Raw genomic sequence first — 15714 nt, 5'->3', positions numbered from 1 at the left:
CCGGATACTTTTTGTATTTTTAGTAGAGTTAGGGTTTCACCATGTTGGCCAGGCTGATCTGAACTCCTGCCCTCAGGTGATCCGCTCACCTCGGCCTCCCAAAGTGCTGGGATTACAGGTGTGAGCCACCACGCCCGGCATCAGCCCACATTTTCTCAAGCGCCTTCCTTGAGCCCAGCCAGTCTGAGTTAGTTACCCACCCATCCTGTGTTTCTACAGCCCTCTACCCTTCCTGCAGATTGTCTTTAGTGTTCATCTTGTTTTCTCCCTCGTTAGCCTGAAGGGAGGAGCTCCTTAAGGGCAGCAACTTTGCTCTCATCTCTGAACCCCAGAAAGTAACAGTACCTGGGACAAAGTAGGTGAACAGTAGACGTTTGGCTGACTGAATGAATGATGGTATGAATGAATGAATGAATGAATGAGGGAATAAGCAAGAGATAAGTTTTAAGTTAATTTCTAAGACCTTTGTATATATAACATTTTAACTTCTGTTTTCTTTCATTTCCTAGCACAGCTGAAGGTTTAACAAGAAAAAATATGTCAGATGTCAGTGGGTGGCAAACATTTTTACAAGCCCTTGACTACTTCCTCAAAATGTTCTTTGGCTCTGCAGCGCTCGGCACTCTCACTGGCTTAATTTCTGCATTAATATCCTTTTAATGTGATGAGCATACAGGGTTGAGATTATTCTTGATGGCTTCTGTCTCTAGCCAGTTGCTCCTGTTTTTTAAGGGGGCCAATTTTAGATGAAGGTTTTGCTTAAAGGAGGATTTTTTGCTTAGTTTTTGTTTGAGAAACACTCTAACGCAAGGATTTTTAAATTTAACATGTGAAATTTAGAATGTCACTTTTCAAAGTTTAAAAAACATGTACACTGTTGGATATCAGATATGATTTTGAGGACCTCTCAGTTCCCAGAGTATGATAACCACACTCAGATGATTTTCATTTTCTGCCATCTTACTTTTCACATTTGGAAAATTAGAAATTAATTTTCTTTGAAAATGTCAATAGACCAGGTGCAGTGGCTCACGCCTGTAATCCCAGCACTTTAAGAGGCTAAGGCTGGAGAATTGCTTTCGCCCAGGAGTTCAAGACCAGCCTGAGCAATGGAATATAGTGAGACCTCGTCTCTAAAAAATACATAAATAAAAATAAAATGTTAAACAGAGAAAATTTTTATCCCACTGAAAGTGTTTATCCAGAAGGATTGAAAAAGGGGCTTTCAAAATGTGTTCCATTGAGTTATTTGCACTGATTTTGTTATTTAACAACCAATAAGCTTTTCTAGCTGGAGATGGAAAGAGTCTTGTTAAGGCCAACGACACCTTTATTGCTGTAGAAATTTCATTATGTTTAAAATAGTAACAGGCAGTAGACCACTTTGGTGCGCGCCTAAGCCTATGTCTCAGGGAGATGGCCACCTGGCCCGCCTCCATGAGCAGTTTGTTTCACAGATGGCCGGAAGAGACTCTTTTGCCTGGTTACAGGCATATTTTTCTGCCATCCTGTTGAATTTTCCCATCAACTCCTTTATCCAGAAGTCTAAAGGCTCTATTGAGTTGGCTGACAGCTTCTCATATTGTACCAATAAACAGAATGGAAAAGAAAATTTTTCCCATTTCAGTATTTTCCTCTATATCTTTTTCTTTAAAAAAAAAAAAAAAGTATCTCTCAAAATGAAGTGGAGCAAATGGGTACTGTGAGCTCCAGTATAGGCATTGTGAATGATACTTCAATATATACAAGGCTCTCTCCTTTTACAGGGGCATGAGTTTGGAAATCTCCAGGAATAGGAAAGACTGCGCTTCAACAGGACCTGGAACCCCAGTTAGAACAGCAATTCACACTAGTTGTCTTTGACTCAAAACTGATGGGGAAAGCAAGATGGGTAGCATTAGTGATCTCATCTGATGTTGTTGGAGGAGTCGGGGTGATATGGCCCTGGGAGGAACCTGGCAGAGTGAACTGACCTTGGTGTGTCTGCAGCCCCAGCTTCGTGCCATGGCCCAGCACATCCCCAGCCCTCTAAGTCAGCATTTTTAAATGAGTTGACTTAGGTTGATTTTCATCTTCCACAACCATTTATCTCCGGAATTTACATTTCTTAGTGTTTTGTTTCTTATAGCAACAGTCTCCCTACAAAGGAAAAAAATCCATAATGACAAATTTTCATTTGTAACCTTGGGACGTTCCAAAATCTTCTGTACCTGTTTACTTCATATATTTGGAAAGCAGCAGTTTTGTGACTTCTCCACATCTCCCATCAACTCTCCCTCGATTCTCCTTCCTTGACAGTTGTCATTTACGTGCTGAAGCATATTGACTTGAGGAAAACACCTTCCTTGGAGTTTGGCATGATGATCATTTTTGCTTATCTGCCTTATGGGCTTGCAGAAGGAATCTCACTCTCAGGTGAGTGACAGAGAGCCTGAAAGTGCTGTGGTGATGGCATTTTGTCCTGCCTGATGAAAGAGGCTTTGTCAGTTGGGTCACCTTTAGTCACAAGAGACAGTCACAACTCAGAAGAGCTTAAGTGATAAAGGGAATCTATTGGCTCCCTAGAAACACATCTGGATTTAGGTCTGCCTGGATCCAGTAGCTCAAACAGTCACATTGGTGTCACAGTCACATTTTCTCTTAACCTGCCTTCTCTTATTTAGCCCATCAGTCCTATGAGGCTCCCTCAGAGGAGGGTAGCCTGTGGGAGGGAGGTACTGTGAAGGTCCCTATTTTACTGATGAGAAAACTTGAGGTTGAGTGAAATTAAGTAAATTACTGAAGGTCACGGCTGGGATTGGTGGAACAACGATTCAAACTAGTTGTCTTTGAGTCAAGAACCAGTGCTTAGAACCCTCCTCTAATACAACTCCCTCCAAAACAGATCATCATGAAACCATGTACTCAGTGCTACATAAAGGGACAAGCAAAGTGTGGCGGTGACGTAATGTTGGGCGTTTTTGGACACACTTTACCAGTATTCAGTTTTTTTATGCTGCTACCGCCCATGTGGCGTAGGTACTAAGGTTGTCATTAGCCCAAAGCTGCACTGCACAGGCAGTGGTGGTAGTGAGATTGACAGCGGAGGCCCAGAGCCTTTTCCCTGCACCCCATTGGAGGAGGGCACACAGCCCCCAGCAGCAGGGATGACTCTGAGGTGGCCCTAGAAGATGATACTCACCAGCTGGAGGAGGAGTGGCCACTTACAGAGTGATGGTCTTGGTAATGGTCACCTGGTAATCAGTCAGCAGCCCCTGTTGGCAAAGCTTGGCTTAGTTGGGCTTTCTGCCTACAAGTGGCAGTCAAGTTTGTGTCCCCAGCTTGTTACATTGTAAGGGTGTTGACCTGAAAATGGAACATGACTCACTCCTGTTCCTGTGTGAGGGGGCAGCCAGGTGGGAAGGACTCTGCCCCGGAAGTCTGATCCCATCCTTTGAGTGAAGTCCCTTCAGAGGCCTTGTTCTGGAAATGAGGCACTATTGCAGGAATGTTTTGATCTGTGCCACAGGATGGCAGAGATTTTCTTTTTTATTAACTTTGTTGAGGTATAATTTACACACAATACATGGACCTGTTCTAAGTATATAATTCCATGAATTTTGGCAAATGTGGGCAGTCATAACTACCCCTACAGTCAAGGTGTGGCATATTCTTATCGATAGCCCAACGTGGCTCCCCTGTGCCCTTCTGCAGTCAATCCCCCTGCCTGTCCTGAGCCCTGGCACCCACTGATCTGCACTGTCATTGTAGTTTTGCCTTTTCCCGAATGTCATTTAAATGAAATCATGGGGTACATAGTCTTTTGTGTCTCCTCTCTTTCAGTTGTCATGTTTTTGAGAGACATCCATGTTTTTGCATGTGGCAGTAGTTTATCATTCTTATTGTACCACAGTTTGTTTGTCTGTTCACCGTTTGAAGGACATTTGGGGTTTTCCAGATTTGGGCTAAGAACAGTTTGCATGTGTTTTCATTTTTCTTGGGTAAATACCTAAGATTAAGGCTGCTAGGTCATATGGTAAGTACATTTTTACTTTTTTAGAAACTGCCCAGTGTTTTTCGAAGTGATTGTATCATTTTACATTCCCATCAGAATGTATGAGAGAGTGCCAGTTGCTTCATATTGCCACCACACTTATTTTAATTTCAAAAAGTTTAGCTGTCCTGATAGGTGTGTAGCAACTGGATTTATATGTGCCTTGGTGTGGTTCTTTTTATATTCACCTTTGGTTCATTGAGCTTCTTGGGTTTATAGTTTATATGAGTTTATAGCTTTCATCAAATTTGGTAAGCTTTTGCCTATTTCTTTATAAACATTTTTTTGTTCCTCCTTCCTCTTCCCCTTGAGACTTCAATTTACGCATTATGAGAGGTAGCATGCTATTGGCCCACAGTATGCTTTGCCTTTTTTTTTTTTTCTGTCTTTTTTTCCCTATGTGCTTTATTTTGGTTATTTCCTTTTGCCGTGTCTTCAAAGTCACTGATCTTTTCTTCTGCCATGTGGAATCTCCTGCTAATCCTACCCAGTGTATTTCTCATTTACATATTCTATAATTCATCTACAGAAGATCCCTTTGGGTTATTTTCATTTCTTGCATTTCTCTCTTCATATTCATGTTTTCTTCTATGTTCTGGAGCATATGAAACATTTCTAATTGCTGTTTTAATGTCCTTGTTTGCTGATTGCATCATCTCTGCCAACTCTAGGTCTGTTTTGTTGTTGATTTTTCTCATGCTTATAGGTCACAGCTTCTTGCACTTTGCTTGCTCGTAAGCTTTGATTGGATGTCAGTCATTGTGAACTTTATGTTGTTGAGTACAAGATTTTATTGCATTCCTTTATGGAGTTCTGGACTTTTTAAAAAATATATATATATTTTGTTTTTGTGTGTTATTTCTGGACTTTTCTTCTGGCATGTATCTAAGTCTCTTGGCATCAGTTTAATCCTTTTTGAGGCTTACATTTAAACTTTGTTAGGACTGGTGCACAGTAGCAGGGCCCTAACTAAGGTGTCTCAGGTATTGGGAGCTCACTCCACTCTGGCTGGCGGGAATACAAATCCCAGCCCCATGTCAGCTTCTGGAATTGTTCAGTCTACTTCTTTTTAATGATTCTTTCCCCAGCCTCTTGTTTCATCCCACATATATACTGATCAGTATCAGTCAAAGACTCAAGGGGACTTTACAGTAATGTCCAAGAGCTCTCTTTCTGTGCGGCTTCCCCGACTCAACAGGACAGCCCTCTAAAGCCTCAGCCTCAGACCGTCAGCTCAGCAGGGGGCCTGGGGAAAGAGTGGCCACCTTGTTTGTTTCCCTTCTGGCAGGAATCACAGTCCTACCCTATCTTTTGTCCCATGTCAGAAAAGAGTTTTGTTTCATATCTTGTATCAGGTTTTGTAGTTATGTAAAGCAGGACAGTGTTCTGTGTAGCAGTAATTTCTTCAGACACAAAGCGGAAGTCCCAGTGGTCTTTAGTGACTCAGTTGACAGAATTTTTCTACCCAGTCGCTATCTGCAGTCGCACGTGGGTGCTGCATGAGCAGCACAAGGAGGAAGCAGAGTGGACTCGCCATTTTCAGGGTTTTGTTTTTCATCGCAAACCAGTTCACCAGGGTAATTCCATCCTGGTGTCCGCCATCAGGTTCCCTTTCTTTACTGAATGTTGGCACTTACAAAAAGGTTACCTGTGAGTCATTTGGCTCTAGCCTAGCTATTTTTACATCTATTTTTTTAAATTGTTCCTCTACCCCCTTGAGATGATCACTAAGTACCTGTTGGCAAAGATGTGTTTCATGCATCTGTTTGGAATCTGTGATTAAAATCAGGGAGTGTTTTTCTCACCTTCTTTTCAGAGTGGCAGTGTTTCCTGTGGAGAGGGGTTTCGTTTCCTCAGGGACCTTGCTCCACACACAGCAGTGCCAGCCAGGAACACCAGATCTGCCTCTGGGTGAGGGAACCTGCCCTGCCCGTGCTTTACCTTTTGGGTATTTGTCCCACAGGGTTTTCAGAGAGGGGCAGGATGGCCCTGTGTGGTGTGTGGATGCTCTGCGCTGCACTGTGAAAGCACAGATGGAAAGCGTGGTGTTTCTGCTGTCTTCACCTTCCTTTGTGTGCTCCCCTTTTCCTGACTGTCACAAAGGACTGATCTCAAGTGGTTCCCAAGACTGTGGAGCAGGACATTCTCTTCCTAGGAAGTGGGAATTATTTATGTAAATCTACATGTAGGGAACACGGTTGTTAAGAACTGGAGCTGGATAACAGACAGACTTGGATTTGAATCCCAGCTCCACCTCTCATTGGCTGTGTAACCTCAGATTACAGACTTAACCACCTCATGCTCTACTTCCTCATCATAAAATAGACAAGTAAAAGGGCCAGCCTGACGCCTTTGCTGAGGACGAAGGGAGCAATGCAAGTGAGAGTCCTGATGGGGCATCTGTGCCACTACTGGGGTGGCCAGAAGTCCTGGTTTGCCCTCTGTCTCAACATGATGAATTAATAATATCCCCTTTTATTCTAAAAAATTCCTGGTATCCACAGCAAATCAAATAGTCTCCCTATTACTCAGCAAGCGTTAGCTATTCTCAGAATATTCATTCTAATTGTATCCATGTTAACTATTTTTGTTGTTCAGTCAAGCCAGTTTTGAGGGCCACTTTGGCCTCTGACACTAAAGATTCAAAGATGAATAGACCCTACTTAGGCAGAGTGGTTAGCAAACACTGGGCTTGGAGGGGATGGGACAGAGTGACATTGTCAGGGTGAGTCACAGAGGAGGGGACTTAGGGCTCGAAGGATGAGTTTGCAGGATTAATTATGACATAACTCTTTCTTTCTTTCTTTTTTTGAGATGGAGTTTTGCTCTGTAGCCCAGGCTGGAGTACAGTGGCGCCATCTCGGCTCACTGCAACCTCTGCCTTCCGGGTTCAGGCAGCTCTCTGCCTCAGCATCCCGAGTAGCTGGGATTACAGGCACCCACCACCACACCTGGCTAATTTTTTTTTTTTTTTTCTGTATTTTTAGTAGAGATGGGGTTTCACCATTTGGCCAGGCTGATCTTGAAATCCTGACCTTGTGATCTACCCGCCTCGGCCTCCCAAAGTGCTGGGATTACAGGCATGAGCCACCACGCCCAGCCGACATAACGCTTTAAGATGTTGGCATGGGCCAGGCGCGGTGGCTTACACCTATAATCCCAGCACTTTGGGAGACCAAGGCAGGCGGATCACGTGGTCAAGAGATGGAGATCATCCTGGCTAACATGGTGAAACCCCGTCTCTACTAAAAATACAAAAACTAACTGGGCATGGTGGCACGTGCTGGTAGTCCCAGCTACTTGGGAGGCTGACACAGGAGAATCGCTTGAACCTGGGAAGCAGAGGTTGCAGTGAGCCGAGATCCCGCCACTGTACTCCAGCCTGGGTGACAGAGTGAGACTCCATCTCAAAAAAAAAGATACTGGCATGAAGTTGGCCAAAGATAGAATGTATGGTGCAGTGCTCTTATGCACAGATATCTAAGGAATTCCACTGCAGCACTGCTTGGGAGAGAAAAATTGGAAGGAACTCTATGGTTCATCAGTAATAGAAAAGATCAAATTCCAGTCCATGTGCACTATGGAATCCTGTGCAGCCTCTTAAAAAATGAACTTGACCTGTCTGTACTGCCATGGGAAGAATTTGACATATTGTTAAATTCTTTAAGTTGAAAAATCAATCTCTCACCCATTCAAGAAATATTTATTAAATGTCCACCCTATGCTGAGAACTATCCTTGCTGTTGGGGCTACATTTATAAACACCTCAAGATCAGTTTCCTTTTCCTGCAGAAGAAAGCCAGAATTTAAGCAAACCCATAAGACAATTCCAGGTGGCAAGAAATTACAAGAAGAAAAATTAAAGACAGAGAGTGGCACGCGGTAGAGAATGGATTGGGAGCTCAGGCAATCAGGGAGGTGTCTCCTGGAGGTGGCACTGGAGCTCAGACCTGTGTGGTGAGAGGAACCAGCCCAGGGACGCTCTAGGGAAGGAGGGTTTTGGCAGCAGAAACTGCAGGAGCCACGGGTCTGAAGATAGATGTGCGGGAGTGTGGCATGCTCCAGGAAGAGAAAGAAGACCAGTGTGGCCAGGACACTGCCTCACAGGTTCTGTAGGCCTGAAAAGGAGCTGGGGTTCTAGTATATGCACCAAGAAAAGAGAGTTGGAAGCCCTTGAAAAGAAATTGCTCTGCTGGTATAGGCACTATATATGTGATAGGATCCTGTTTGTTACTTTATTTTTATTTTATTTTAATGTTATTTTTTGAGACAGGATCATGCTCTGTTGCCCAGGCTGGAGTGCAGTGGCACAATCACAGCTCACTGCAGCCTTGACCTCCCCAGGTTTAGGTGATCCTTCCACCTCAGCCTCCTGAGTAGCTGGGTCCATAGGCACGTGCCACCACACCCGACTAGTTTTGTAATTTTTGTAGAGACAGAGCCTCACTCTGTTGCTCAGGCTGGTCTCAAACTCCTGGGCTCAAGCAGTCCACCCACCTTGGCCTCCCAAAGTCCTGAGATTACAAGTATGAGTCACCGTGCCCAGCCTGTTACTTTAAAGATAAACTTTATAATCACATGGTGAAAGAACTGGCAGTCTGCGTGTTGAAGTGTTAATAGTAGTTAAGAGTAGTTACCTCTGAGTGGGCAGTGTGAATAGAGATTCTCTTTTACTCTATACCTCAGTGAGTCTGAATGTTTTATGGCAAAATACGTTTATTATTGAGTAATTAACATAGCATACTCATTATGGTTTCACTCAGCCCTCAAGAAGTATGTCATATTTTACACACAGTAAGGCACAGTACAGTGGAAATTGTACCATGATACCTTTTCACTGCCTTTTGGATTTGAATCCCATACTGTCTTCCTTTATTACATCTGAAACAGTGGATGTAACCATAAACAGAAGTGGATTTCCTCTCTCCCTTTCTTCTTTTCTGCCATTCTTCCTTCAGGAGGCTGAATGCTTTTGCTGCATTATCTGCTTGCTTAAATGATTTTGCCTTCTTAAAGGAGATTCTTCCATAAGTGTATTTTTAAAAATACCGTGCCTTTTACCTCACTTAAAAATGTTAGCCTGGTTTGCACCAACCCCCCTTTTGTGTTTCTATAGTCTGCTCCAGTGGCTGCAGACGAGGGTGGTGTGGGTGGTGGAGAGTCCCCTTAGCTTCTGGAGGGCATATGAAGCAGATACTTGAGCCATCCCTCTGGCTTTTGTGCCTGTTGCTGACCCTCTTTCCTTTCACCTAGAACTCAAGGTGCCCTGACCCCACACTAGCCCAGGGTAAAGCCCTCTGGGATTGTCCAGATGGCCCCGTGCCAACAGTGGGTCAAGTACATAGGTGGCAGCTGTGGTCCAGACTCAGCCCCCAGACAGGGCTTACTTATCCATGCAGAAAAATCGAAAATGTTTGAATTTGGTGACGTCCTTAAAGATGGAGATTTCCTGTAGGGAAAACCAGCGGGAAGACTGGTCCATGTTAGATCCTCAATCCCACAGGGCTACCGTCGGCCTTTGTAGCCAGGCTGAGCCAAGACTGTGCCTGTAATCCCAGCTACTTGGGAGGTTGAGACAGGAGAATTGCTTGAACCCGGGAGGCGGAAGTTGCAGTGAGCTGAGATTGTGCCACTGCACTCCAGCCTGGGCAACAAGAGTGAAACTCCATCTCAAAGAACAACAACAGCAGCAAAAACAATCTTGAGCTCCAAAGAGCCCTAAAGGAGCAGGTAAAGAAGTCTCCTACCCTCTCATTTTCCTTTGCCCACCATGTTGGGTGTGTCTTACAGGAAGCATGGCTGGAATCTCACTGTAGGGGAAAATGAAGAGCAAAGGCACTTGCTGTTTCCTAAAGGGGTTAGGAGATCAAGTGTCCAGCTCCTGCTGTCACTCAGCCAGCCCACACCTGCTGGGAAATACAAAAAAGTAGGTTTCCTGTATTTTGTAGGGTATTGTGTTACAGTAAGCTTAGCAGTTGACATGTCTGTAATACAGTGCTCTGTGGTTTTTTTTGTTTTTTTTTTTGAGACAGAGTCTCACTCTGTCGCCCAGGCTGGAGTGCAGTGGCACAATCTCGGCTCATGCAACCTCCGCTCCTCCAAGTTTAAGCAGTTCTCTGCCTCAGCCTCTGGAGTAGCTGGGATTACAGGCGTGTGCCACCATGCCCGGTTAATTTTTGTATTTTTAGTAGAGACGGGGTTTCACCATCTTGGCCAGGCTGGTCTTGAACTCCTGACCTCATGATCCACCCGCCTCAGCCTCCCAAAGTGCTGGGATTACAGGCATCAGCCACCATGCCCGGCCAATTTTCACCCTTTTATACATGGAAAGTTTGCCAGATAAGCCCTATTTCCACAAAATGGTAGAAGTGAATTAAAACTTTGCTTATGAAGTTTGACTTGCAATTAGTATATCTTGGCAGCTTATTTGATGACTTTTTAAGACAATCTCAGCTTCCTTACATGAAATACAGACCCCTTTCCTGCTGCCTACACAGGGAGATGCTGAGAAGAGAACTGTGAGTGCCGCAGGAGTGACTGAGGGCAGCGGACAAATGTCGAGTCTCAAATCCTGCATAAGCACAGAAGGTTGTAGACACCCTGGTGCAGGGCTCTGAAGAAAAGATGCATTACCTTTTTAAATGACAGTAGTTCAGGATTATGGGAAAATTCAAAGTTAAGGAAAAGTATTTTAAAAGTCCATCAAAATCCACATTTGGCCAGGTGAGGTGACTCGCACCTATAATCCCAGCACTTTGGGAGGCCGATGCAGGTTGGATTGCTTGAGCTCAGGAGTTTGAGACCAGCCTGGGCAACATAGTGAAACCTATCTCTACAAAAACACAAAAAATTAGCCGGGCGTGGTGGTATGTGCCTGTGGTCCCAGCTACTTAGGAGGCTGAGGTGGGAGGATTGCTTGAGCCCAGAAGCCGGAGGTTGCAGTGAGCTGATACCACGCCATTGCACTCCAGCCTGGGCGACAAAGCGAAACCCTGTCTCAGAAAAAAAAAAAAAAAGAGGCCGGGTGCGGTGGCTCATGCCTGTAATCCCAGCATGTTGGGAGGCTAAGGCAGGTAGATCACCTGAAGTCAGGAGTTCGAGACCAGCCTGACCAACATGGAGAAACCTCATCTCTACTAAAAATACAAAAATAAGCTGGGCCTGGTGGTGGATGCCTGTAATCCCAGCTACTTGGGAGGCTGAAGCAGGAGAATCGCTTGAACCCAGGAGGCGGAGGTTGCAGTGAGTCGAGTTCATGCCACTGCACTCCAGCCTGGGCAGCAAGAGTGAGGCTCCGTCTCAAAAAAAAAAAAAAAAAAAGAATCCACACATTATCCTTACGCAGATTCTTAGGCTCCTTTCTGCCCCCCAGAGTGGTTTGCTTGCTTGCACTCCTTATATAGTCTTCCCTCAGCATCTGTGGAGGATCAGCTCTAGGACTCCCCACATATAGAAAATTCATAGGTGCTCAAGCTCCTTATGCAAAACGGTGCAGTTGGCCAGGCACGGTGGGCTCACACCTGTAATCCCAGCACTTCGGGAGGCCAAGGCAGGCAGATCACCCGAGGTCAGGAGTTCGAGACCAGCCTGGCCAACATGGTGAAACTTTATTTCTACTAAAAAGTAGTTGTCCCAACTACTCAGGAGGCTGAGGCAGGAGGATCACATAAACCTGGGAGGCAGAGGTTGCAGTGAGCCAAGATCGCACTATTGCCCTCCAGCCTGGGTGACAAGAGCAAAACTCTGTCTCAAAAAAAAAAAAAAGAAAAAAAGGTTGGGGGCAGTGCAGTGGGCCCTCAATAGCCACAGGTTCCACATCTGCCAGCGCTATCCCTGGATGTCAGTGATAGTCCATACCTTTTTAGCTCTGGTACTGTGAAGGGGACTTCATGTGGCTTATTTTCACTCACCCTCCTAACAGTTCTGTGAGTGGCTACTATTAGTCCCACTGTACAGAAGTGAAAACTGAGGCTCTGAGTAATGTGGCTCAAGGTCACCCAGCTAGTAATGAGGCTGCCAGAGTGAAGGGACCCATGGTATTTTTTCTGAAGCCTGTGGGAGGCTTCAGGTATTAGTTTATTTTCCTTTTTCTTAAATCCTCTAATGCTTTAGGCCCCAGGGCCTTGCAGGCATTGTGAGATCTGAGTTGGGGATCACACGGCAGTGCTTTCTGTTCTGTTCTTTCCCTGTCTAGGCATCATGGCCATCCTGTTCTCAGGCATTGTGATGTCCCACTACACGCACCATAACCTCTCCCCAGTCACCCAGATCCTCATGCAGCAGACCCTCCGCACCGTGGCCTTCTTGTGTGGTGAGTTCTGCATCTGTGTGGCCATGCGCAGGCCCACCCAGAGCTGATCTTTCTTCCTTACCCTGTTTTAGAGTCAGTTGAGACTTTCCTTGGCAGCAGGGCAGCAGCTCCTCAGAGCCATATCCCGTACTCGCTTATCTTTTGTTTGTTCCTCTGGCTTTGAAATTTCATAAAGTAAACCAAACACCTAATAAATGAACATCTGGTGCCTACGATTTAAAGACCAAAAATAGTGAGAACCAATTATGAACATTTGAGACATGAATTTTTAATGTATTAATGTGACATTTCCAAAAATGTAGTCCTTGGAAATAATATTAATGATGGTTAGATGAAAATGGCTCCATAGTCAAGCAAGGCATGGGGCTCACGCCTGTAATCCCAACTGTTTGGGAGGCTGAGAGGATCACTTGAGCCCAGCAGTTCGAGGCTGCAGTGGGCTATGATCTTCAACAAAAAAAAAGAAAGATAGAAAAAGTATAAATTTTGTAGTCAAGAGTTTAGGAAATCCTGGTTAAATAAAATTTAACATTTATGAATTGCCAGACTTTTCAGCAAATGTGCATTGTAAAATCCTTAACGGGGGATATAGTTACAGAATTTTCCAAACTTGTCCACAGAATCTTTTATTCACAGAGCAGCCTGAGGGACATCACTCGGGGACAGTTTGCAGTAGAGGTGTCATTTGTTGGGCTGGGATAAACCATGATGGCTTTGTCTTTAAGCAGTTTGTTCGAGCTTATTCTCCCCACGCTCAGACATACCCATGTATCTCCCCACCAACTTTATACTTGGAAGTGGTTGGAGTCGGGGAACAACTCTCACCATGTCTCTCTAAGCTGGCCCCCAAGTGGCTCCTGCCCTAGTTGTCATCATCAAAGTCACTCCTGGCATTTTGGGAGATTTGTCTCTCTCTTTTTTTTTTGAGACGGAGTCTCGCTCTGTCGCCCAGGCTGGCGTGCAGTGGCGCGATCTCGGCTCACTGCAAGCTCCGCCTCCCGGTTTCACGCCATTCTCTCACCTCAGCCTCCCCAGTAGCTAGGACTACAGGTGCCCGTCACCACACCCAGCTAATTTTGTTTTTTGTATTTTTAGTATAGATGGGGTTTCGCCGTGTTAGCCAGGATGGTCTTGATCTCCTGACCTTGTGATCCACCTGCCTCAGCCTCCCAAAGTGCTGGGATTACAGGCAAGAGCCACCACGCCCAGTCATTTGTCTCATTTTTAATTGCTACTTCCACACTGTTAGCACGCTAGAAGGCAGGGGCAGGCCAGGCAGAAACTTCAGCAGATAAGGAGGCTCAGGTGAGGAGTAGTCACGTGACTTGCCCATGGTCTCACGGCCAAGAAGTGGGTATGCAGGCCAGGTCTCTTTATTCCTGGGCCAGTTCTCTCTATTCCTGGGCCAGGTCTCTCTCTTCCTGGGCCAGAGGGTATTATTTGTACAGCACCTCTCTCAGAAAGTGAGACTACAGATTCTGACCCTGACCCTCCCAGTTAAAGACACATAAAGCAAATCATCCATCCAAAAAGATTCTGTTTTTTACCCAGCAGACTGGCAAATGTTAAGCTTGATAATACCCACTTCTGGCCTTGGTGTGTGGAAAACAGGCCTACTGGAATCTTTTCTGGAGAGTCATTTGCCACGTCTGTCTGAATTTAAAAGGCACGTACTCTGTGGCCCAACAGTTCAACCGTGTGGAATTCAGCCTGTACTGGGGTGTTTGCTGAACCTCTCAGAAATAGAAACAATCTAAATATCCATCCATAGAGAATTGGTCATTAGAAAAATTGTCAAATTTTGACAGTTTGTCAAGTGTGACTGAAAGACCGTCAAATACTCTGCAGACAAATATGATCCCACCCAGGGAAGAGGATAAACACGATTCTGCCTGCTGGCTGAACACTGTCACTAGAAAGGGTCCCAACTGTGGCAAAGTGGCAAAAACTCAGAGCAAATGACTGCGACGCCACATGACAAATGTGAAGGGGCTTTGGTTAACCATGATATATCCAGACCTTGGAGTTGATGCTGCCAGGAAAAAGCATCCACTAGATCTGAATGTCTTCTAAATGTGCTCATTTGGAAAGATCACACAAATATTAGATAAGAAAAAATTTCAAAGAGAGGAGGGTGGGTAAACTCTCCAGCTTGTGGACTTGTTTTAAACTTGGGTACCATTCAAAGGAAAAACATTGTTAGAATGTAAAACAGCCTTGCTCTTTATGATCAGCTATTTTAAAATACAGTTTTAGACCAGGCGCAGTGGCTCACGCTTGTAATCCCAGCACTTTGGGAGGCCAAGGTGTGCGGATCACAAGGTCAGGAGTTCAAGACCAGCCTGGCCAACACAGTGAAACCCTGTCTCTACTCAAAAAAAAAAAAAATTATCTGGGTGTGGTGGCAGGCACCTACAGTCCCAGCTACTCGGGAGGCTGAGGCAGGAGAATCGCTTGAACCCGGGAGGCGGAAGTTGTAGTGAGCCAAGATCATGCCACTGCACTCCAGCCTGGGAGAGAGAGTGAGACTCTGTCTCTAAAAAATATATATATACAGTTTTAATCTCTTTAGTCATTATGCTATTCTGAGGGACATCACAGTTTAAGCAGAGAGCCTAGTGTTAGAAATTTATAAGGTGCTTTTTCTTAAAATATACAAGTTTGTGTGACAGAGAGTAAATATTGGGCTCTTTTTGGCTTGCAGAGTGGAGCCAAGAGTTAGCAATGAGTCTCACTCTGCAAATCCTGCTGGGTGTGAGCTGTGTTCTAAACCTTGTGGCAATGTTAAATATATTAAGCTAATCATGTGGAAGTTAACTAAAGACCCCTTCACGTTTGTCATGTGGCGTCGCAGTCATTTGCTCTGAATTTTGGCCACGTTGCCACAGTTGGGACCCTAGCTAGTGACAGTGTTCAGCAGATCGGCAGATTCATGTGTTTCCATCTTCCCTGGGCGGGATTGCGTTTATTTGCAGAAGTATTTGACAGTTGACTCATTACATTAAGAGATTTCTGAATACCAGGGACATATTGCTTATATAGTAGAAAAGAATAAGAGAATTTAAGCACAAGTTTGGCCAAGATATTGGCTGCAGGGTTTTCAAGAAAATAAGGAAAGTGTTGTATTGGATTCTGCCTGTGAATGTTTGCTTGCTTAACAGTTTAGTACAATATTGGAATGAAATCATTGGGGTTGAATAATCCATTCTTTGGTTTGTTTCAGAAACATGTGTGTTTGCATTTCTTGGCCTGTCCATTTTTAGTTTTCCTCACAAGTTTGAAATTTCCTTTGTCATCTGGTGCATAGTAAGTATTTTCCTTGTTTTTTTAATTTAATTACTTATTTGTAGATCAATAAACACATGTTCTG

The 15714-nt window shown here is 44.7% G+C and overlaps 1 protein-coding gene across 3 annotated transcripts in view; it reads left to right on the top strand.

Annotated features, from left to right (window-relative positions):
* SLC9A8 (solute carrier family 9 member A8) overlaps positions 1 to 15714 on the top strand; it is a 79769-nt gene that overhangs the window by 49884 nt on the left and 14171 nt on the right. For 2 of the 3 annotated variants that reach the window (XM_025398957.1, XM_025398958.1), the window contains exons 9-12: positions 510 to 648; positions 2310 to 2415; positions 12228 to 12344; positions 15568 to 15650. In XM_025398957.1, coding sequence (XP_025254742.1) covers positions 510 to 648; positions 2310 to 2415; positions 12228 to 12344; positions 15568 to 15650 — 445 coding nt within the window. The remainder of the gene's footprint in view (positions 1 to 509; positions 649 to 2309; positions 2416 to 12227; positions 12345 to 15567; positions 15651 to 15714) is intronic. The other variant, XM_025398959.1, reaches the window with a different exon arrangement.

The sequence above is a fragment of the Theropithecus gelada genome, chromosome 10, assembly GCF_003255815.1.
Source record: "Theropithecus gelada isolate Dixy chromosome 10, Tgel_1.0, whole genome shotgun sequence".
NCBI lineage: Eukaryota > Metazoa > Chordata > Mammalia > Primates > Cercopithecidae > Theropithecus > Theropithecus gelada.
The sequence above is the reverse complement of the archived record's forward strand: the minus strand, read 5'-3'. Positions and strand labels throughout refer to the sequence as shown.